Source organism: Triticum urartu, chromosome 2A (genome assembly GCF_056163025.1).
Source record: "Triticum urartu cultivar PI428250 chromosome 2A, HENAU_Tu73, whole genome shotgun sequence".
Lineage (NCBI taxonomy): Eukaryota > Viridiplantae > Streptophyta > Magnoliopsida > Poales > Poaceae > Triticum > Triticum urartu.
This window is the reverse complement of record NC_141874.1, coordinates 52,234,460-52,258,272: the sequence shown is the minus strand read 5'-3', so window position 1 is coordinate 52,258,272 and position 23,813 is coordinate 52,234,460. Positions and strand designations below refer to the sequence as shown.

Below are 23,813 nucleotides of genomic sequence, written 5' to 3'. Positions count from 1 at the left end.
TGCAGCTGCTCGAGCGCCGGCGCCCGGATGGTGAAGTTGGAGGGGTCGCGGCGCAGCACCGAGCTACGGACCTCCAAGGAAGAAAGCGCTCTCGCGTCGAGCTGCAGCTCTCGCAGCCCGCACACGTAATAGAGTTCCAGCTTCTGCAGCCTCGGGCAGCACGTCGACGACAGGAGGCGGCCGAGGCGGCGGCCGTCTCCTCGCGAGAGAGATATGACACGGAGGGACAGGTCGGTCAGCGCGTTGAACTCCACCACGGCCGGGAGCCTGAGGACGGCGTAGTCTAGGTCGAGCAGCATCTCCGCCGCTCTCGTGCAGCGAGGCAGCCGCATCTTGCAGTCCTTGGGGGTCTGGTGGTCGCTCGACGGCGGCAGCGACATGGAAAGGTGCAGTGACTTCACCACGAGCTCCATTGCCCGGCGTAGCCAGAGGTTCGCGCGCGCTCCGCCGGGCCAGCGAAGGACGTCTATGTGCAGCGTGTCGATGCTGCAGACGCGCTGCTGGAGGACGGCATCGATGAAGTCGTTGAACCGGTGTGCGGAGGCGTTGAACCGCTTTAGGCCTTATTTGGTGGAGGAGGTTTGGGGAGGTTTGGGGAGGTTTGGAGGAGAATATCCTCGCAGGGTTCAAAATTCTCAGAAATCATTGTCAGCCCATTTGACACGTTGGGATTGAGCAGGCCAATTCTTTCCGTTCCTCACGAATCTTCCTTAATCCATGTGGTACAGAAAACCCTCCAAGGCACCCATGAAACTAGATGCTTGCTTTGCTGCTGCTATTGTAGGAGGTTTAACCAAATAGAGGGGTTTATAAGGGGAGAGGGATTAGTGAGGAATTGAGGGGATTGGGTGAAAGAGAGAAATTAATCAAATCCCCTCAGACCCCTCTCCACTCTGGAGCTGCAAAACCTCCCCTGTCAAACAAGGCCTTAGGGTCTCGTTGTCCTTGTCCTTGCCGGTGCGGTACACGAGGTGGAGGTGTAGAGTCGGGGAGCGTGTCGAGAGGTGGCGCCACCGCCTCGATAGCGCGGCCAATGCAGTCAAGTCACATGCGTCGGGCAGGAGGCCGATGATGCGGAGGAGCAGGTCTACGCCGTGGCCGCCCTCGCGTGCCGACGGCCTTGCTTTCTTTCCCATCATAGCATCAATCGACGTGCGCAGAACCGTGGCGTGCAATGTGGCAGCCGTTGTAAACGAATCAGTACTCGGATTCTTACATACTACCGCGTTTCTTGTCGGTATCTCATCGGGTCTGACAAAGGTTTCTTGCAGAGAAGACTACCAGACTTTTGGGACTTTGCCAATTGCCATGGACAAAAACAGACCGTGGACAAAAATAAAGTGCAACACAAACGTGACTCGGCTGGAACTTCATAAAAAATGGGCGTTTTCAGTGTTCGTTCAGCCTTTCACTTGAGGATGGCTATGGATCGAAGGAAGTCCGGACAGCCGGCCTCGTCTTCTTCTGTTGACAAGCACAAGGCGTTTCTTGCCCTTTGGGACACCAATTCTCCGGGGAAGGTAAAAATCCATTTTTGGCGTCTCCTCCAGAATGGCCTTGCTGTGGGTGCGGAGCTTCACCGCCGGCGCATAAAAGGGGAAGTGTTCTGCACGGCCTGTGGGCGGGAGGAGACCATCCACCATAGGTTTTAGTCGTGCCCCCATTCTCGCCTGTTTTGGACGCTGCTTCAAAGTGAAGCGGGTTGTGCTTTGGCCGCCCCCCCGGACTGTGTGAGGTCGCACAGGGACCTACATCGATGGCTTCTTGACTGGCTCACTGGAGCTAATGATGAAGAGCGCGAGCTGGTTATGCATGCGGTCTATGGCCTATGGTTGGCGTGGAATGAGGCCCGTGATGGAAAACAGATTGCAGCCGCACATGAAATAATGACAGGGGTTCTGCATTTTGCCCGGGAGTGGCGTGGTGTTCATCAACAGCGGCCTCAGATGACAGCTGAAAGGCCTCGCCAAAGGTGGGAAGCACCGGAGGTGGGGTGGATCAAGATTAACTCAGATGGCGCTGTCTCAAAAGCTGGTGGTTATGGTGGCGGGGGTGCTATGTTGCGCGATCATGATGCGGCCTTCATTGCTGGCAGCTGCTACCACTTCCCTAACATTTCTGATCCTGAGGCCACTGAAATTCTAGCTTGTAGGCAGGCGCTGCGGATGGCGCTGGAGATGAACGTGGATAGGGTACACCTCGAGCTGGACTGCTTATCTGCGGTGCAAAGGATCAATCGGAAGCAGCAGGACATGTCTGTCTTCGGCCCTTGGATCAGTGAGATCAAGATGATGCTGGACTCGTGTGTTGAGTTTCGTGTATCTTGGGTGTGTAGATATGCAAACGTAGCTGCTCACAAGCTCTCGCGTTTTGGTGTCGGGGAGGGTGTGTGTTCGAATTGGTTTGGTACCCCCCTGATTGTATCCTGGATGTAATATCGGATGACATTTCGAGCTATGGCTAAGTAATGCAATGGCGTTTCCCTAAAAAAAAGGTTAGTTTGTCAAGTTCTTCCTATTGTGTACTCAAAAGACATTTGCCGTGGGATGTAGAAAAGCATACACTCGTGTTCAAAAAAAAAAATGCATACACTCGACAAAGGGGCCTCCTCGACAAAGGGGCCATCTTGCGTTCAGTAGCCGTTGTGCAAAATCTTCCAATATGAAAGTTGCTTCAAATGGCTTGATTTCATGTATTATTGCTTGGTTTCCTTCCATAATGTAGTTTCCTGCCAAAAAAAAATAAAAAAGAGTTTTCTTCTTTCTGGAAGGATTAGTGTTAGAAATAACTGAAAAATAACGAAAAAACGGTGAAAACAAAGTCAAAACTCTCCACAAAAAGTGATAAATTCTCGAGCCATCAGAAAGAGAGAATAGATCGGAGAGCATATATGAATAAGAATTATGCAAAAAAAGAACCATATGAATCTCAAGAGAATTCATGAATAAAACTGCTCAAAGTGATAATTCATCATATCCCAACAAACAAACCAGGAAATCATTAGACGGATCACAATCATGTAGGGCAGCTCATGTGATCCTTGTATTGAGAAACAAGGGAGAACTATGTAACTACTGCTATGGACCCATAGTCCAAAGAAAACTAGTTGCGAATGATCATGATGGCCTTTAAGTTGATGGAGATGGTCACCGTGAAGAATTCCCCCTTCCGACAGAGTTTCAGAATAGGCCTTTAGATTGGATCACGAAGAAACAGAGGGTGTGCGGCGGCAAAAAGTTTCAGGCAACAAAATCCTGAGGGTTTTCAGAGGTATATAAAGGCATGGGGACCAAGAGGCAATCAGAGCTTCAGGAAGGCCACCCCTCTGCTGCGTGGGGTGGCGTGTGGGCCCCTGTGTGCCCCCGACCTATGTTGTTCGCTGCCGGGTCTTTTTAGATGTAAATCTTCCGTTGATTTTTTCCTGAATTTTATTGAATCAGATAAATTGATTTTCCTAAAAATTTCAAAAACAACAAAAAACAATAACTGACACTGTATTAATAGGTTAGTCTGAAATAATAATACAAAGTGATGTACAACTAGACCAAAATGATATAGATATATCATGAAATAATAGAGAATCATAGATATGAGACGTATCACATGATTGTGGGCCGACCCGTGTTGCTTTTCAGCCTTGTGACTAGAAATTGAGATTTCTTTTATAAAAAGTCAGAAAAAAATAAGAAATTTAACAATATAGAAAAAAGTACAAAAATATATTAAAACTCAAAAGGGCCGTGCCCTGACAGGCCTAAAAGCATGTCATTCAAGATCGCCCTTGTTCTGCGACGGGCTGAAGATCACGGGCGGGCCCATGTGGCACGGCCCATATGGCCAGGTCTGACCGCGTGGCTGGGCAATATCTTTGCCTAAGAAAAAAAAGGACATATCTTTGGCGGGGCCAGTCGTGGAGCCGTGGCGGCGTCTCCGTAGCCCCAAATCTGGTCATCCCAAAATCAATCGCGCTCTGCTCAGCCATGGCGGAGTCCGCGACCGCTCCTCGGCCTCGGCGCCTCCTCCGGCGCGGCCACAAGCGCCATGTAGCTTCCCCGTCGCCGCTCTGCTCGCGTGGAGCTTCTGGTCGCCGACGGCGGCCGTCCTCAGGCGCGGCGCCTAGCTAGACCGACCGCGAGCGCATCAGTTAAGCGCCTCTCGGATGCATCGGCGCCCGCGGTCGACTCCGCCATGCCCGCCCAGCTGCCATGTGAGTTCCTCCGCCGTGTTTCCTTATTCACATCTGAGCCCATTTTAACCCGTCGAAAAAAGTTGTGTTCTTTACTTCTTTCTAAAATTTTGTTCTGTTTTAGACGGCAGCCGGCCTGCCATAACATGGTCTGGGAATTAATAGAGTATTGTTGGTCGATTGGCTTATAGAGTATTGTTGGTTCGACTGAATGCAGCTTGCACACTACCATGGTCTCAACTCTCAAGTCAATTATAGGACTGTACGACAGTGTGGTGTCCAGATGCAGGCACATGTTTGAGACTCTATTTATGCACCTCATCTGAATTATCCTTCAAAATGTGTGCATCCAGCACGTACCCTCACATGCGACTCCTCGCTGTTACCAGTGTTCTTAATTTCTTGCTTCTTTGGCTGCTTGTTGAGAGTGGACATGTGTCTAGTTGGCATCCCTTGTTGGCTAGCTCCTGTAACATGGAAATGGATAGCATATTCATTCACCAGTAGACTACTACTGCTACTACTCAGTTGATCTGGACTCACTGGCAAGCAGTGTCATACTCTCCAGTGCAGGTGTTCTCTTCCTTCAGAGTTGGGAGGTATCATGCCGCCACTTTGCCATCTCCTAGCCTAGCTCACTATATGCAATTACGCTGCGCTCTTACCTTGTCTAATTGTCATTACTGATTTTACGTATCTACAGTGCTTGCGTTGCAGGATCAAGCTCACAACAATGGCTGGAGGGCCGTTGGGATTCTGGAATGACTGGGCGTCCCAGATCGGGGTTCTCTTGAGCCTCTTCTTCCAGGTCATGCTCCATATCTTTGCCAACATCCGTCGGCATAAAGACGGCTCAAATTGGCTGAGGTTCCCCCTCTGGGTGGCGTACCAGCTGTCCGACTCCACTGCGACATACGCCGCTGGCCAGCTCCTCTTGAGCGGTGCAAAAAAAGACCACCACCTCATAGCCTTCTGGGTGCCGTTCCTCCTACTGCACCTCGGCGGCCCGGATAACATCACCGCCTACGCCCTCGAGGATAGCAAGCTCTGGGGGCGCCATTTGCTAATCCTTCTGGTCCAGGTCCTGGGTGCTGGATATGTCCTATACAAGCATATTGTCGGTAGCGGGACCTTGCTCATGGTGGCTGCCATCCTGATATCTGTTGTTGGTGCTGCAAAGTATGGGGAGAGGACATGGGCGCTCCGATCCGCCAAGTTCAGCAACCTCCGGAGCTCTCTCAAGGTACGGGCACACGGCATACATCACCAGCAATTTTACACTGAGTATCAAGACTGGTACAACGATGACGAACTAGTCCTGCAGCATGCTCACTCCCTGTTTCATATCTGCAAGCGTGGGATAGTTGATTGCGTGATTGCGGTGGATGACTCGGATAGCCAGAATGAGGTGGATTCTCTGGACAGCAAAATAATCCAGGGCTTTTCGAAAGACCGTCAACACATGTGGAGGGTGATGGAGATGGAGCTCTCCCTCATGTATGATATCCTGTACACAAAGGCAAGCGCAGTCCACACTTGGGTTGGCTACTGCATCCGTGTCATCTCGCCGCCCGCCATTGCCACCTCTCTCGTCTTGTTCCAGTTGAGCAGCAAAGATGATTACAGCCTAGTTGATGTTGCCATCACGTACACCTTGTTGGTTGGCGCCTTGTTCCTGGAGACGAAATCGCTCCTTGTCGCACTAGGGTCAAGCTGGGTCTTTGCCTTCTTGTGTACCACACAATGGGATTGGCTCCGCCATTCTGCTCTGTGTTCTGGAAGATGGCATTGGCTTCGGCACACACTTTTTTCTCTTCGCCGGTTTTGGCCTGGCAAGATGATCATGACAGTAAGCTCAAGGAGATGGTCAGGCACCATGGGGCAGTGCAACATGCTGCGGTCTTGTGCCAGACAGGTGGATCCGATGAGTCAATGCCTAGGCAATCTGTCCAAGATGCTGAACCTTGGTGAGTGGTGGGACAGGAGGCAGTTGTGGACCATTGATGTCCCTGAGAAGGTCAAGAAGTTTGCATGGAGTAATGTCACAGCAATTGATATGAACACAATGGGCTTGCTCAGGACTGGATGGGGTAAAGCGGCACTGGATGAAGAGCACTACCCTGGGCTGTTGATTGAGTTGGATGTCTTTCATGGAGTTGACTTCCATGAGAGCGTCATCAGCTGGCACATCGCCACCGACTTGATCCTTGCTGCAACAGACCGAAGGGGCGATCACGTGTCTGACGATGAGGTGGAGCTAGCCAGTGTACTGTCCAACTACATGATGTTCCTCCTCGTGGGCTCCCCCGACATGCTACCAGGCCTTCCTCAAAACTGGTTGTACGAGCAAACCTGCAAACAGCTAGAGAAGATACGCAGTAAACACGTTGCTGGTTCTCCTCGCAAAAGCGTCTGCACTGTGCTGAAGAACTTGTTCCGACCACACCATCACCGTGGCTGGAAACCTTCTGAGCTTGAGAAGGAGATCGCCATTGACATACTGAAAGAGCTTGAAGACCCCAACTTCAATAATCCTAGGCTTAGTTATGCACGCACTATTGCGAGAACAGTGCTTCGTAGAAAGGAAAATAAGGTTCGGATGCTGCAAAGGCTGTGGTTGGACTTCCTGTTCTACGCAGCCAACCGGTGCAACAGGGAGGCGCATGCGAGGAAGCTTGGCAGCGGCGGTGAGTTGCTGACCGTCGTGTGGCTTTATCAAGAACACCTCCACCAAGTAAAACAGGACAGGAAAAAGAGGCAGAGCCCTGTGTAATACACTGTACTAATAATGAATGTCCGGAAATATCCTCACTTTCTGTACTTTGTAAGCATAATATCATTCTTCAGTTCAGAACCCTTTGTTCTTGCTCAGCTTGCGGTTTCCTTCCTATGATGAATACGGCGGAGCACAGTATGCCCATTCACATGCTAGCTAGCCCAGCAATGATCCAGTGAACAAATTGTGCTGTACAGGGCTTACGTTGTAATGATGATCTGCAACCAAAATTATGAACAAGTTCAAAAATAGATGCAGGCCCGGAGGTCTTAGCTGTGGGCAGTGCAGTATTTGCATATCGGTTGTGTGTTTTTATTGGCAGCAGCAGAAAGTCACGCCCAGTTGGTGTTCTGTGAAGTAACAGGTTCTGGCGGAGTTCCTCTAGTGACGGAGAGCTTAAGGTGCAGGCAATGCGAAGGAGTTCAGCGCTGGTATTGGCTACGGCGCACACTTTTTCTCTTGGCTGGTCCTGGACTGGCAAGATGACGATGACAGGAAGCTCGAGGAGGCGCTGAGGCACCATGGGGAAGCACATCGTGCTCTTTGTTGCCATGTCAGTGCAATGAGCACCCACATAATCTTTCACACCATCTATTCCACTCCGGCATAGCTGATGGTAAGCCCTCCTCTGCTCCCTCTCATGCCCTGCTTGCTTGCTTGCGAGCCGTGGTAAACTCTGAATTTGGTCGTTTGCTTTCTTTCTTCAGCAGGCCAAGAAACAGGGAGTACCGACAGTAGTACTTGTGTCTGCAGTTTCAGTCACTGCTTGCTATTTTCAGTAGCTAGATAAGTTCAGTTCAGTTGATTCAGTCACTGCTTATTTCCTCAGTAGCTAAATCAGTTCAGTTTAGTTGTTCTGCACGTCAACTGAATCGGCCAGAAGTGAGTTGCGTTCTCGCTGCGGCCTTGCGTATTTCAGAGGTCTAGAGTGTAGATCAGAGCCTCAAAACTAACATAGTTGAGCAGTACACAAATCAAAATCAAAGAGTTTGTACTGGTAAACTCCATTCTGTAAATCAAGCATGGCAAGTTTTGTAAATCAAATTCAAAGAACTACTGGTAAAATCAAAATCAAAGAGTTTAACATGGCAAGTTTTGTGTAGTTGAACTACTCCATTTTGCTTTTGTGCTGTTGCTTTTACTCCAGCAGTTTTGTGTAGTTGTACTGAAAAGTTGCAGGAGTATTTTTGTGTAGTTTTGCTTGCACATAGCAACTTTTGTAGTGCAAAATTTGCTTGCATTAGGAGTAGTTTCAGTAATTTTACTGCAGAAGTAGTACTTTTGCCAACTGGCAAGTTTCAGTACTCCTACTGAAAGCAGTAGTAGGTACTCCTAAATGAAACTACACAAATGGAACTTTACTTTAAGTAAAACTAAACGAAACTTTTTTAATTAAAACTAAAGGAATCTTTCCTTTAATTAAAACTAAATGAAACATTTTCAGTTAATTGAAATTAACTGGAACTTTTCTTTTAATTTTAATTAAATGAAACCTTTTCCTTTCACTAAAACTAAATGAATCTTTTCCTTTAACTAAAACTAAATGAATCTTTTTTCATTAATTAAAACTAAATGAAACCTTTTCAGTTAATTAACTGAGATTTGTTCAGTTAATTATGACGATTTCAGGTTGCTGGAGAGGAATTTGGGATTAGGATTCTTTCCTTTGTGGTTTGCATTTCCTGTAACATATACTCCTGGGATTAGGAGTATCAACTTACAAAGAATTAACAGAAAAGGAACAAGAAAAGCTTTAACCTGTTCCAGCAAGTGATAACAGATTCTTCTAATCGACACTCAAACAGGATTTTATTAGTAAGAACCATGATCTGGTACAGAAATCCGGACCAAATATTACTGGATTTTCTGCACTATACTGATAAATGTTATCCAACCAGTTCACTTTTGTTTTTATCCTTTTTCTTTTGGATGTAGTAGATCAGAAAATAAATGTTGTTTGTGTTTTTCAGGTCCTCTCTAGATGTTCAGTTGCAAGCTCATCTTTACTCTAATTGTTTTTCACAGTACAGTACTCCTGGAGTACATTGTTTTTCACATCAAAATCTACCACATCATCGTACTGCAATTCAGTCAATTACTGCCTGGTAGTGCATGTCTGCTGATGTTCAGGAAATTCACCTGTTACTGGAACAACACCATCTGATATTGGCCCTGGCAGGTCCTGCTCAGCAGCAAACATATGGCAGCAGCAGTTCCTGCTCGGCAGCAAAGAGGAGGCAGCAGCAGTACTAGGCGAGCAGCAGCAAAGAGGATGGAGGCGCCAGCAGCAGGGGGATGGTGGCCTGGCCATGACTGAGGAGGCAGAGGTGGAGGGTGAAGGGAGGAGGGAGAGGTGCAGGCGGGGGTGGAGGGCAGAGGCAGGGCTGGAGGTAGGAGACGGCTCAGGGATCTGGCGGAATTCGAACCAGGGGTAACCTGGTCATTTCCCTCGTTTTTCACCTGGTCGGAAAACCCGCCAATGACTTACTCCCTCCGTTTTTATTTAGTCTGCATATTAGGTTTGACCGAAGTCAAACTTTGCAAAGTTTGACCAAGTTTATAGAAAAATATATAAATATTTACCATAACAAATCTATATGATGTGAAAGTACATTCAATAATGAATCTTGTGGTATTGATTTTTTTATTGTATATATTAATATTTTTGTTTATAAACTTAGTCAAAGTTTACAAAGTTTGACTTTGACCAAAGCTAATATACGGACTAAATAAAAACGGAGGGAGTATATTTCGGTACAGAGGGAGTAGAATCTTACTGGCGGGCGCTAGGCGCCGTCCGGCTGTTCCCTCGCGTGGAGCAGCCAGGTTGGTAGCCGTTGGATGATTTCAGCTCTGTCCATTGGATCCGCGGCGCCGTTTGCTTCTTTTAGCACAAACAGCGTTGCAAAGTAGAACCCGTCCCTGTGGGTGGATCCCAGCACTCAGCTTCGGATTCAGGCATTCAGCTCTGGCTCTCTTGTTGGCTCATGGCTGCCCATGCGTCCCTCACGCTGCAAAGTGCCAGGGCCGTTGACTAAGCAAACCTTGCAACATACTCTTTCCCTTCCGAAATAACCATTTTATAGATTTCAATATAAACTATATACGGAGTAAAATGGGTCGATCTACGCTCTAAAATATACCTATATGCATTCGTATGTTGTCCATATTGAAATCTCTAAAAAGTTTTATATTTAGAAATGGAGGGAGTAGTATATTGTTGAAAAAAAGACAAAGTTTGCTGCAATATGAGTGTATACAACATGGTCATAATGATTTTTTTTGTTGCATGTCATAGAACACAATAAAAAATATTACAATTTTTGTGAGTGTACTAGCAAGATGCCCATGCGTTGCACGGAATATCAACATGCATTTGTATGAGTAGTTTATCTTGTGAAAGAAAAGATTAACGAGGAAAGACCTTATTTGCAAATGTGGAGAGGGGTGTGGGTCTTTTTGCAAAATTGTCATAGTTTCCTTCCTATCTGTCGGATATAAATCGAACGGCCTATATTGCAGGATGGCAGGCACACCATCATCACCAACTCTGTTTTTCTATAAGAGTAGAGATATATGCAACAACCTAATTCGTTGAAACAAAAACTTGTTCATAAAATAATGGTTGCAGCATATGTGTTAGAAAGAGATTGGTCGGATTGATGGTTGTATTGTTTGAGCCTCATAGGCATATATATAAGAGTACATGGTCATCTTCGAGTACAAGTCAAGGCAGGAGCAAATCCTAGTCTATCATATACTTCCTAGTAATCATTATACTCAACATCCCCCGCGGTCACAATGGTAGCGACGCAGACAGTGAGACTGGAGAAGAATCCGAAGGCAAGCCGACGGACACCCCCCACAGTCTTAATGGTCCATGCATCGCGGAAGTCGTGGCTGGAGTGGAAACTGACGAGGTTGCTCAAGCAAGGCGGTAGCCCTTTATGCCATTGTCGAGGTAGTTGAGAGAGTAGGGTGGTGTAGCCGTGGTCGAGGTAGCCGCGGGAAGAACGCCGTGGTCGATGTCGAGTTGGGGTGGCCGGTGTCGAGAGAGTCGTCGTGGAGCCGCGGGGGCAAGGGGGCACCGAGTTAGCATGGGCGCAGTGGTGTCGAAGTAGTGGTGCGCCGAGAAGATGTTGTTGATGAGGCGTCGCGCCGGGTTTGCCAAACCCGAGGACACGTCGTAGACGAAGGCACACGTCGGTGTTGCCAGCACCGAGCATGCGAAGACGGACGAAGGCGAAGTTGACGAAGCGCCGCACCGAACACGTCGTGGATGAAGGCACACATCGGTGTTGCCAGCACTAGGCATGCATAGACTAGGGACCTGCACGAGCTGTGCGCCATGTCGAGGAGTCGGAGGGTCAGCAAAGAAAGATAATTGAAGACGGTTGTGCCGCCAATCGGCGTGACCGCGTGAAGCCGATGTCACCAACGGTGGTCGGAGTAGACGAAGTGGTCGGGGTAGATGACAACGACGTTGGTGGCCGGATGGTGCTGGACGAAGACAAAGGGGGTGGATGGGCTACGGCTTGGTTAGGAGCCCGACGGCGGTGCTCGAAGTAGGCGAGGAACCCGGCAGCGTGACGAAGACTGGCGCGGACGGTGGCGTTCTCGCGTCGAGGGGGGCGGCGCGACGCGTACCATGGGAAGTCAACGCGCGGCAACGGCGGAATGGACCGCGGGCCGCGACGCTGTGGCCCGAAGGGGCGACGCAGCGGCGACGGGCAGGTCGGGGCGATGATGGGAAGACCTCAGGGCGGCGTGGATCACGTGCCGCGGCGCAACGACTCGAAGGGGTGGCGCAGCGGCGGTCCGCGGGTCGTGCCGCGGGACGGCCTCGGGTGGCAGCGTTGACCGCGTTCCGTGGCGCTATAGCCTGAAGAGGCGCAGCGGCTCGCGGGTCGGGGCATCCGTCGGGAGAACCACTGGCCGGGGGTGACGACCCGACGGGAGGTGGCATGAACCGCGTACCGCAATACGACAACCCTAAGGGGCGACGCAAAGATGGCGGCGGCTACGGGGGTAGACGATGGGAGGACCTCGGGGCGGCGGCGTGGACTGCGGGCCGCGACGCGACAACCTGAAGGGGCGTCAGAGGGAGTAGCAGCGGTTCGGGGCAGCCGACGAGAAGACCTCGGGGCGGCAACGCATCGGTCCGAAGGGACAATGTGGCTGCAACCTATGGCTCGATCGGTGGAGGGGCGTGCTGTACTCGAGATAATCTTCACGGGACCTACGGAGGCGCGCACAACTGACGGGCTAGGTCGATCGCACGGCGTAGATGAGGCGGATCGCAACGGCGGGCGGGTTATCAATCCGATCGCGCGCGAGGTCTGGGACGCCGCTCGGTGGAGAAGGGGTGGCGGCGGAGTCCGAGACGAAGTCGGCGACGACGGTCGGCAGGGCCGCCGTACAGGCGTGGCGTAGATCGACAGGCGGGCCGGCACGTGAACGACGGTTGTGATGGGCTGCCGCATGGAGCGAGGTCGCCGAGTCGGGCTATGCAGGAGTCTCGGTCGGAGCAGGGCGGTGATGGCCGGCATAGATCGACGGGCGGGCCGGAGCGCGAACGGTGATGGGCTGCCGCATGGCGCGAGGCCGCCGGGTCAAGGAAAAGGTCAAGTGGTCGCGCTGGTGTCGGAGTAGAGGCGCGGGGTCGACGGCGACGATGGGCGACGCAAACCAATCTTAGATCGGAAAACTAAAAAAGTAAACGCCGATCAAAGCAGCCGGTCAACACGACCGGCGGATGAACCCTAAGTACGGGCGGCGCGGCCCCCGGCGGCGGTCATGGAGGCCGATCGCCCCGAGGGCGGCGCGCAGGATGAAAGCGGCATGCGACGGCTAGAGTTGGATCGGTTAGGCTGATATTATGTTAGAAGGGATAGAGAAAGATTGATGAAATCGATGGTTGTATTGTTTCAGCCTCGTCAAGTCAAAGGTAGGAGCAAATCCTATACTTCCTAATAATCATTATAGTCAACAATATACAAACATAATAAGTCGCCTCTGAAGTCGTCCGATGCGACGTGCACAACCGTTTGATCTCTTCCTCTGGCCCGCTCCGACGCGACCATGTCATGCAAACGCCGAGTCTCCCTTCTTACAGCGTTACTCGCTTTTGACTCACAGCGGCCATACCATCACCCCGCTCATAGCACCATAGCGCGTCTGTCCCCTGCGGGCCGACACTCGTTACAACATTAGTGCCACTTACGACAAAAGATTGGCTTCACCTGCCACCGACCTTTGCAGCAGGTCGTTGTAGCACTGCTCCTACTCTCACTTCAGTGATTGCAGCATGGCCAGCTGCATCACAACATGCTTCGTTGTCGTGGCCGTCAAAGAATGCCGAAGCGTAGCGACATGCATCATCGCCGTGTCCGTTTAAGCACGCGTTGACACATCGTTGCAATCATCCATGTCATCGTAGTTGTTGAAGCATTGTCACAGCCATTGAAGCACGCCTCTTCGCCGTGGTGATGTGTTGTGCTCATTGAAGCATTGCCGCAACCATTCAAGCGTGGCAGGCAGCATGGCCACGACCGTCGACGCCGTCACGACATGCCTCGTCATTGCGGCGATGCGTCATTTTCGTCGAAGCATTGTCACAACCATTGAAGCATAACACTCAACATGGTCGCGACCGTAGACATAGTTGCAGCACGCCTCGTCACTGCGGTGATGTGTCGTGGTCATCGAAGCATCGACACACCATTTTATTGAAGCACGGCTCGCAGCATGGCTACGGCTGCCAACGCCGTTGAAACACGCCTCATCGTCATGGTCGTTGAAGCAAGCATGCCTCACAGCATTGCAATGGCCGTCGACACCGTCGGAACACGCTTTGTTGTGGTCGTCAAAGCATCACCGTGGTCCTTGAAAATGCACCCCCACAATATCCCATCCTCCTCGCAACATTGCCAGTGCCGTTGCAGCGTCATTGCAGCATACCAACATCCGGCACTACGGTGAGGAGCCATGTCACAGCGGTGGAGCACGCCTTGTCATGGTCGTCGTAACATCCCGGCGATGGCCGAGCTTGCAGCACAAGTGGTCGTTTGTGGCAGTTCCTTACAGCGCATACCACTCGGCATGGCAACAGGCGAGCTCTGCAGACGGTCGGCGGCTCGTGCCGTTAGCTGCGGGCGCGCCGCCATGGCTCACGTCGTTGTTGCAGGAGGTCAAAAAAACATCATGAGATGGACCGATGGTCGGAGAGAACCAGAGAACTTGTGCTGTTCGGTATAAGGATCAGAGGATGCTACGCGCAAGGTTTTTAATTTCGGAAACAAAAAAATTCAGACCTCACTGAAATATACGAAATTTCAGAAATTACGTGTATTTCGCAAATTATTTCAGATTTTAAGATTTTAAATTTCACTTGATTTTAATGAATTCTGACATAATTTAAATTTATTTTAAAATCAGTTTTAAAATACATCAGAATTTCGGTTGTAAAAATGTTTCGAACCCCACTGAAATATGTGAAATTTCACTGAAATTTCGTTGAATTTTTTAACCCTACGCGCGTGGGGAGCCCACATGACCCGTGTCGCACATTGGAGGCGGATGACTCGGGGCTGTTTGCATCCGGATGGAGCCAAGGAGTTTCCAATCTTATTCGGAACACGAAAACTTCGAACCCACCACGACTACCGTGGACGTACGCAATCTTTCGTGTATCGATGTCTTGCAGTAGACGCGAGAGGTCCAAACTCCAAACTCGAGCCACCCCACGTCCCTGATTTATAGGCCGCGCGCGGTGCCGTCGTCGCCAACTTGCAACTCAAGCCACCGCCGCCCCACCTTCGCCACTGCACCGATGCCGACCCTGATGGGCACGTCGACGGAGCAGATGCCGCTGCAGGACATCGCCGGGAAGGCAGGCCTCGTCGTCATACTCGGCGCCGCTGGAGGCTCCGCCTTCTACTTCCTCAAGGGCGCCCGCCACTCCAAAGGCCGCCGCCTCGCCGGCGGCGCCGAGGGGGTCCTCGCGAACGCGCCCCGCGTCGGCCATTGGGCGGCCTGGCTCGGCGCCGTGAGAGCCATTCACTGCGCCATGGAGCACGCGAACCAGGAGGACGACCCCATCAACGCGCTCATCGCCTGGGGCGGCGCCAACGCGCTCTGCTCCATCCGCCGGAGGCCGCTCGCGGCCGTGCTCTCCGGGCTCAAGGGCGCGGCCTTCGGTGGCGTCGTGGGGATCGCTATGTACAGCCTCAACCACTTCATGGCCGAAGACTGATCATAGTGATGTTGTTGTGACGCGAGGCTTTTTTCTGCTGCTTTTCCGAGCTTGCAGGGAGCGCTTAATTAAACCACATCAACTTGTCTTTGCTCCCCTATATTAAATTGTATAATTCTTTCACTGCCTATTATTACAGCTTTACTGCTTCTACTCTGAATATTACTAACATTTAGAAGATGATGACTGCCATACCAATTACATCCATGGAGGTTATTTTGCTATTCGGGTTGTTCAGTTTATTTGGTTCTTTCGTTATTCCAGTTGTTCTAGTTAACACTTGTCAAGCTGTGAATGCAATTATTATGTAAAATACTGCGCTCTGTAGTCTCTAATGCCCGTATGATAGAGGGCGAACGCCAGAAATCGCTACCAAACTAGTACTCCCTCCGTTTCCAAATATAAGTTTTTTTTAGATATTCCAACAATTGACTACATACGGAGCAAAATGAGTGAATCTACACTTTAAAATATGTCTACATACATCCGTATCTTGTAGTCCATTTGAAATGTCTAAAAAGACTTACATTTAAAAACGGAGGGAGTAGATGGGTAAATAAAAAATTAGTGATAAAATCTCGAGAAAACTAAAGTTGCCATTAGGGCAAATTACTGATAAAATCTCAAGAAATTTACAAGCTGCGAGTACAATGTTCACACTTTTAGTACCTGCTGTAAACTCACGCAATCGTTGTATATGTAGATGATCAAAATAAACAACCGAAATTCCCACTGATGGCAGCAACTAACTTTGTGTGGGCAACTCATGTGAAAATCATATTTGGAGCGAAGAAACTCCACACAAGTATTGGATTGAATTGGATAAAGAGCAACCCTAAAGGCGATTGGGTAAACCCCGGAGTGCCCCAAAAGAACTACATTTGCCATGACATCATCTCTCCCCTACCATAAACAATGAATACATTGTAGAAGAGAGTGTACTTCAACAATGACCGACCCAGAAGAGATACACCAGTCCTCTCAAAGATTCAACACACCTCCACGGCTCTGTTTCTTGATATTTTTAGTTTTAGATATTTTTCTGAAAAGATTAAAAATCGAGAAAAAACAGGGAGAAGTTTTAGGAAAATCACGCTGCAGTTCAGGCGATGTAAGACAGAAAGATCCCTAATCCACCACATCACAATCGTCCTGGATTTGGGAGCTACAACCATGGAGGGAAGATTGAAAGAGAGCTCAAAGCCTCAGACGATGTGTGATTTCGAATGATTTTGCTAATGACTATCCATTGTTTACTGGATGTTTTTTCCAATTTTTTGCTACCAGTGTTTCATGGACAACTAAAACAACCAGCCAACATGTGGAAGCCGCTAGCTCTTTTAAATGACATGGAAAAGAATTATTGATGGTCGTTCATTAAACTATTGAACATGCCCTTAGGTAATTATCAAGATCATCAGATGATGACCTAATGGCTTGGGATGTCGACTAAGTTTCAGTTAAATCTTCCGTGAAGGAGTGCTAGACTGACCTTTTCTATGAGTCGGTCCACTTAGGTACCAACCGCTAAGTACTCTTTGACATCTATGTCATTCATCATTCTTACAAATGCCCCATCCAACATTCATGACTTGAGCTTACATGATCATGTAATAAAAAAGCAGCTACATCTGCGGGAGAAGACTTACAGAAGAATATTACCGTGTGACTGTGTGAGGGAAGTTCATGTGGGGCTAATTGGGTGAGGACATGTACTCTCCATCAGTAAGTTATTGTTCCGGACGTAAAGGTAGCAAGTACAGCAAAGAAAAAATCAGTGGTAAAACCCACCACGTTCAAAACATACACTCCAACTATGGATTTTAATGGTTTAAGTCACCTCATGCTCTTTATTTTTCTGAATCAAGGAACACTAAGGCCCCCAGTTTCCAATGAAGAAAACCGATAACAAATCGTAAGATGTCAAAATGTTTAGCTTTGCTTTAAAGGAGTGTTCATCGCCCTGGTCCACTCGTACTCTGAAGTCGCCTCATTAGCCGTGGTGCATGCTCTCCACTTCCCTCTAGGGCATGGAAGCGTTGACACCGATGTCTCCTTGATCGTTCTCTCGCGCGGCGGGCTTTCATCATCTGAACTATCGTCACATGAGATCTCTGCGAATGCCTCGACAACCACAGTCATCCTTTGGAGCGCCGGTGAATTCAGGAGCAACAAGTATGCCATGTCGTGGCAGTACTCCTGCCCGGAGAAGCCGCTGAAATCCACCTCACGAAGATGGTCCAGTGAGACCTTGTCCTCCTTCCAGCTCCCTACACATCCGCATATACAGCACCCCTCCCCACACCGATCAAGGTACTTTTATGGTCCATCCAATCAAGTCGACATGGAAACATATACATACAGTTAGCAATTACTCATGTGCCTCCGTACCCAGGGTTAAAGTTTATTCAATTTATAGAGAATTTAGAGGGAAAATTATATATACTCACGAGTTTGTTGATGCCTAGACTGAGGTGTTGAAGATTGCTGCATCGAACCAGGATTCTAGATACACATACTCCAAAAATGTGCTTGTCTTGTGACCGGAAATCCAGCTCCAGATTTGTGACATGAGGGAGTTGTGGTATGTCTACCATCACATCATCTCTTATATTTACCTCCCTTCTCTGCATGTAAAAGCATGTAGAGAATTTACATTGCTAGCTATAGCTACGATGCAGCACTTTTTGAGTCTAAAATCTAAGCTACGGCACTTTGTATGACTATCCCTACAATCTTGGAGCTTCAGACAGCTAGCGATTGATCATGACATCGGCTCCTACTAACACTGATGATGCCGCAACCGGGCAAGAAAATAAATCATCTATTGATATGTTAAAATCAGTAAATCCATGTATTCTTTTTTTGTTCTTATTACCTGGCCGCTGTTTTCTATTGGCATTTTAATAATTTACTTTTAGAATGCTATTGTAAATAGCTTCCGCGATAGCTGAGAGTTGACACATATATAGGAATGTGTAGGGAGCTGACTTGTAGTCACATATATAGGAATGCAAATTATATATCTACTGTCTCTCACTCAAATTCTTCTATATAGTTACAGAGTCTATAAGTACCGTGCTAAATAACTGTGCTCGATCTAGCCTCAAGGGTCTAGAGTCCTCACTCCAACATGAAAATAGAAGGATTTGATGTTAGTAGTAGCACCTTTGGGACATGGAGACCGAGGACGAGCCGATGGACGGGGCAGCTTTGCAGTAGTTGGATGTTGAACCGGTACATGATCTCGATCTCGCGGGGGTAGGGCATGATGGTGGACTGCAGCTGCTCCAGCGCCGGCGCCCGGATGGTGAAGTTGGAGGGCTCGCGGGGCAGCACCTTGCTGCCGGCGTGCAAGGAAGAAAGCCGCGGCGTGTCAAGGTCCAGCCGCCTCAGGTCGGCGAGCTGGTCCAGCTTCAGGATCTCCAGCGCTCTGGGTCGAACCGCTTTACGGTCTCATCGTCCTCGACCTCCGTGTCGGTGAGGTAGACGGGGTGGAGGTCTAGATTCGGGGAGCGCGTGGAGAGGTCGCGCCACCGTCTGGAGAGTGCGGCCAACCCGGCAAAGTCGCGTGCGTCGGGCAGGAGGCCGAAGATGCGGAGGAGCAGGTCGTCGCCGAGGTCGCTGATCAGGTCGACGCCGTCGTCCTCGTCCTCGCACGCCGAGGGCACAGGAGTAATGCTACACGTACAAACAAGTTACAAGGTTTTACAAACAGGATTAATTTGATTGGTTAATAGGTGAGGAGGCGGCCCACCCTCCTGAAATTTCAGGGGAGGCAAGTTTGTGATTGGTTAGTAGATAAAAAAAAATCCTAATCAGTGTATAATTGCGTATAACTCTTTATATATTTAGCATTATTGTTTCTTCCCCATCACCATTGCATCGACTTGCGCAATCGCACAGGCGTGGCGTGGGATCTGTGGTGTGATTATTATACCAACCGGTAATGTATGACTCCGTATTAGGGTAGTAAACGAATCAGTAGTCGGATCCTTACATACTACTGCCTAGTTCAGTAGTAAACGAATCAGTAGTCGGATCCGTACTATCCATCAGTAGGTTATTGTTCCAGACGTAAAGGTAGCAAATCTAACAAAGAAGTTGTGAAAGGTGTGGTATATCTCCCGGATGCCCTACACCCTCATGAACAGTAAGCTGAAAAAAAATGATTTTTTTAAAAAATCTGAAACTATGGGACTCAAATATGATCATACATTTGATGTTCTTACATAGTTTCAGCCACAAATAACATTCGAGGAGCCCTCGCCAAAAAACATGTATTTTTTTTGTGAGAGCTCCATGAATATTATCTGTGGCTGAAACATTGCAAGTACATCAAATGTTTCAAGTCCCAAAGTTTCAGTTTTTTATTTCGTATTCAATTTTTTTGAATTTACTGTTCATAGAGGTGTAGGAGCACCGGGTGTTGAAAGGCCTGTCTCAAGAAGATTCAATGCTAAAACCCACCATGTTTGAAGGTACGAAAATCAAAATATACACTCCTACTATGGAGTTTAATGGTTTAAATCGTCTGATGCTCTTTATTTTTCTGAATCAAGGAACACCAAGGCCCACAGTTTCCAATGAAGAAAATAGACAACAAATTGTAAGATGTCAAAATGTTTAGCTTTGCTTGAAAGTAGTGTTCATGGCCCTGGCGTCCACTCGTACTCCGATGTTGCCTCATTAGTCGAGGCGTGTGCCCTCCACTTCCCTCTAGGGCGTGGAAGCGTTAACACCGAAGTCTCCATGATTTCTCTCTTGCATGGTGGGCTTTCATCATCAGAACTATCGTCCCGTGAGATCTCTCCAAATGCCTCAACGACCACAGTCATCCTCTGGAGCGCTGGTGAATTCAGTACCAACAAGTGTGCCATGTCATGGCACTCCTGCCCCGAGAAGCCATTGAAATCCACCTCGCGAAGATGATCCAGTGAGATCTTGTCCTCCTTCCAGCTCCCTACGCATCCGCATATGCAGCACCCCTCCCTACATCGGCGAAGGTACTTTGAAGGTACATCCAATCATGTCGACATAGAAACATATACATATAGTTAGCAATTACTCATGCGCCTACGAACCCATGGTTAAAGTTTATAGAATGTACAAAGAATTTAGGACAAAAAGTTATGTATGCTCACGAATTTGTTGATGCCTAGTCTGAGGTGTTGAAGATTGCTGCAACGCGCAAGGATGCTAGATACACATGCACCAAAAATGTGGTTGTTTGGCGACAGGAAATCCAGCTCCAGATTTGTGACATGAGGAAGTGGTATGTCTACCATCACATTGTCTGCTTTAGTTGCCTCCATTTTCTGCATCAAAAGGCATGTAGAGGATTTACATTGCTAGCTATAACCACGATGCAACACTTTGGAGTCTAAAATCTAAGCTACGACATTTTGTATGACTAAACCAACAATCGTTATATATAGCGGGAAATAGCTGCTGCACTATATGATATATCTTGTTATTAGATAGTTTAGCTAAAGCTACCACCTTCTAAAGTGTAAATGGGCCAAAAATAGTCCGTAATAAATTATGCACCTAATTTTTTGCAAGTGATTATGCATTTAAATTTACAATCTAAGACGAACATGGATGTTACTAAATAACATGGAAAAAAACTAGTAGCAGCCAATCTTTCTTTGGCGTCGGCTTTATCATGGTGCTTCAGCCAGCTGGCGACTGATCATGACATCGTTTCCTACTAACACTGATGATGCCGCAACCGGGCAAAGAAATAAATCACCTATCCATATGTTAAAAATCAGTTCTTATTATTTGCCCGATACTTTTTATTGGCATTTATAATTTACTTTTAAAACGGACTTATAATTGTGCTCTAGCCTCTAGGGTCTAGACTAGAGTCCTCACTCCAACGTGAACATATAGAAGGATTGATGGAAGTAGTACTGTAGTTAGCACCTTTGTTGGGACGTAGAGACCGACGACGAGCCGACGGACGGTGCAGCTCTGCAGTAGTTGGAAGTTGAAGCTGTACAGGATCTTCTCGTACGGGTAGGGCATGAGGGTGGACTGAAGCCGCTCCAGCACCGGCGCCCGGATGGTGAAGTTGGAGGGCTTGCTGCACATCACTGAGGTACCGACGTCCAAGGAAGAAAGCCGCGGCGTGTCCAGGTCCAGCCGCCTCAGGTCGGCGAGCTGGCTCAGCTTCAGGATCTCCAGCGCTCTGGCGTGGAGCTGCAGTTCCTCCAGCCCGCACACATTAAGGAGATGCAGCTTCCGCAGCCTTGGGCAACACGGCGAAGACAGGAGGCGGCCGAGGCGGCCGCCGTCGGTTCGCGCGAGTGATATGACCCATAGGGACAGGTCGGTGAGCGCGTTGAACTCGACCGCGGCCGGCCGGGAGCCAGAGGGTGGCGTAGTTCAGATTTAGCTTTATCTCCGCCGCCGTCGTGAAGCGAGGCAGCCGCACCTTGCAGTCCTTGTCGCCCGGCCTACTCCGCAGAGGCGGGGACATGCGAAGGTCCAGTGATTTCACCACCAGCTCCATCGCCCGGCGGAGCCAGAGGCCCGCGCGCGCTCCGCCGGGCCAGCGCAGGACGTCCATCTTCAGCGTGTCGATGCTGCAGACGCGCCGCTCGAGGACGGCGTCGACGAAGGCGTTGAACCGCCTTAGGGAGGCGCGGAACCGCTTGCGGGTCTCGTCGTCATCCGTGTCGGTGAGGTAGACGGGGTGGAGGTCTAGTGTCGGGGAGCGCGTGGAGAGGTCGCGCCAGCGTCTGGAGAGTGCGGCCAACCCGGCAAAGTCGCGTGCGTCAGGCAGGAGGCCGAAGATGCGGAGGAGCAGGTCCTCGCCGAGGTTGCTGATCAGGTCTACGCCGTCGTCCTCGCCCTCGCACGCCGAGGGCATTGCTGTTTTCTTTCCCATCACCAATGCATCGACGTGCGCAATCGCAGAGGCGTGGCGTGGGATCTGTGATGTGATTATTATACCAACCGGTAACGAATACTCCGTATTAGGGTTTTTAAAGAAGAGAGAAGTGCATATTTCAACCTCGAACTCTTGCCCTAGTCTAATTTACAACCCCGAACTCCAATACCATCTAAATTATAACCCCCAACTCTCAAAACCGGTTAGAATTCAACCCTGCGTATTTAGTTCGGGGTTGTAAATTAGACTAGGGCAAGAATTCAGGGTTGAAATATGTACTTCTCTGTTTAAAGAATCAGTACTGTAGTCGGATCCTTACATACTGCGTATTGCCTACTGCCTAGTTCAGTCCGGAAAAAAGGACAGTAGCTTTCCTATCGGGCAACGCTCAGTGCCGGTCCACCGGCGTGATCAAGGATTAAGGTAATATAAGACCAGCTGGATCACGAGTACGCGCGTGATCAAGTATTCCGAGTCTGGTTTTTTGTGTGAGTAAATTCCGGTTTTTACCCCCTATTTTGACATTTTTGACACTAATTACCCCATTTAGCAGGATTTCATCCATTTTACCCTGTTTAGTAGAAATGTTGCCATAATTTACCCTGTTTAATTTTTTGTGAGCATTCTAACCGACAGGTCCAATTGTGTTGTGCCTATTTACCCTGTCTATTTTTTGGAGTTGATGGTATTCTCCTATTATTTATAAAATAGATCCTTCTCTATTATTTGCAACAGATCATGGAAATAAAATGCGAAAAATTTGTGTTATGACAACTATTTCTGCCTATTTGTTCTCTGGGTCATGATGTCAATTCGTCTCCTTATTCAAGGATCATGCTGTCAAATTATCTCTCTTTTGCCAAACAGATCGTATTTCTGCTTCACACTACTGTCAAAACTGATTAATATAGGCTATAGACTGCTCTGGATTCACATGATCGAAACAGGACTGAATAATGCTTCCCATTTATAGATAGCTTCACTAGTTCACAACTACACAAACTACAGAATACACCAAACAGTGGCAGTGGCAATGACAGGCTACACAAGCAGCGGCACAAACACCTTGTCAGTCTTCACCTTTCTTAGCTCGTACACATTGTAGAAGGGTGACATGTATACACATGATCTTCAATAAGCATCTTAATTCTGTCCTAATGAAACGCCTCGCCGGCTAATGCATGAGTCGGGAAAATATCAGACTACACAAATTGCTATGATAGATATGGTCAAAATCTTGCGGAATGGGGTACGACTGAGAGGGATTGTTTGTTCACCAACCTCACTAATTTGTTGGACCAGCCATCGCCATAGCCCCGCCATCAACTGAGCACATCCTCATGGGGTCCCTGCTATGTCGCCAAAGTAGTAAGATGAACTGGTCACAGCCTGATGGGATCATGTACATGGACGCGCCTATGCCAACGTCGGCGAGCTTGAGGGAGCCATCGGATTCCACGGGGTCATTTCTTGCTTGGATGTCGCGGCCATACAACCCTGCTCGAGGAGGTATGAAATCGCATGGCCGGCCGCTCAGCACTCATCGCCGCCACCGCCGTCATCATCACCGCTGCCTGACAATCCCCAACCCAAGGTTCGAGCGAGCCTAGCATGTGTGTGGGTTGGAAACCTAGACGGGCGATGCAATCGATAGGGGACAGGCAACACAAGCAAGAACCGACTGGAGCGATGCGTT

At 48.9% G+C, this 23,813-nt stretch overlaps 5 protein-coding genes across 6 annotated transcripts; 3 read left to right on the top strand and 2 right to left on the bottom strand.

Moving 5' to 3' along the window:
• The first annotated feature begins 1,946 nt into the window (after positions 1 to 1,946).
• LOC147983633 (uncharacterized) lies at positions 1,947 to 4,120 on the top strand. The gene is made up of 2 exons (XM_087540803.1): positions 1,947 to 2,302; positions 3,979 to 4,120. Exons 1-2 carry the CDS (start codon positions 1,947 to 1,949, stop codon positions 4,118 to 4,120), a joined length of 498 nt encoding a protein of 165 aa, XP_087396929.1.
• LOC125535492 (uncharacterized) lies at positions 3,929 to 7,057 on the top strand. Of its 2 annotated transcripts, XM_048698552.2 has the most exons (3): positions 3,930 to 4,207; positions 4,311 to 4,785; positions 4,890 to 7,057. In XM_048698552.2, exon 3 carries the CDS (start codon positions 4,920 to 4,922, stop codon positions 6,957 to 6,959), a length of 2,040 nt encoding a protein of 679 aa, XP_048554509.2. In that variant the 5' UTR covers positions 3,930 to 4,207; positions 4,311 to 4,785; positions 4,890 to 4,919; the 3' UTR covers positions 6,960 to 7,057. The 2 variants fall into 2 exon arrangements, with proteins under 2 accessions (XP_048554510.2, XP_048554509.2); XM_048698553.2 differs by lacking the exon at positions 4,311 to 4,785 and having other exon boundaries at positions 3,929 to 4,207.
• Positions 7,058 to 14,793: 7,736 nt separating this feature from the next.
• On the top strand, positions 14,794 to 15,216 carry LOC147983632 (mitochondrial import inner membrane translocase subunit TIM17-2-like). The gene has a single exon (XM_087540802.1). It carries the CDS (start codon positions 14,794 to 14,796, stop codon positions 15,214 to 15,216), a length of 423 nt encoding a protein of 140 aa, XP_087396928.1.
• Positions 15,217 to 17,148: 1,932 nt separating this feature from the next.
• On the bottom strand, positions 17,149 to 19,102 carry LOC147983631 (uncharacterized). The gene is made up of 5 exons (XM_087540801.1): positions 19,095 to 19,102; positions 18,775 to 18,897; positions 18,385 to 18,649; positions 17,667 to 17,843; positions 17,149 to 17,532 (listed from the first exon to the last, which is right to left on the bottom strand). The coding sequence occupies exons 1-5, from the start codon at positions 19,100 to 19,102 to the stop codon at positions 17,149 to 17,151; spliced, it is 957 nt and encodes a 318-aa protein (XP_087396927.1).
• Positions 19,103 to 21,078: 1,976 nt separating this feature from the next.
• Positions 21,079 to 22,096, bottom strand: LOC147983630 (putative FBD-associated F-box protein At5g50270). The gene is made up of 2 exons (XM_087540800.1): positions 21,659 to 22,096; positions 21,079 to 21,570 (listed from the first exon to the last, which is right to left on the bottom strand). Exons 1-2 carry the CDS (start codon positions 22,094 to 22,096, stop codon positions 21,079 to 21,081), a joined length of 930 nt encoding a protein of 309 aa, XP_087396926.1.
• Between the last annotated feature and the right edge of the window lie 1,717 nt (positions 22,097 to 23,813).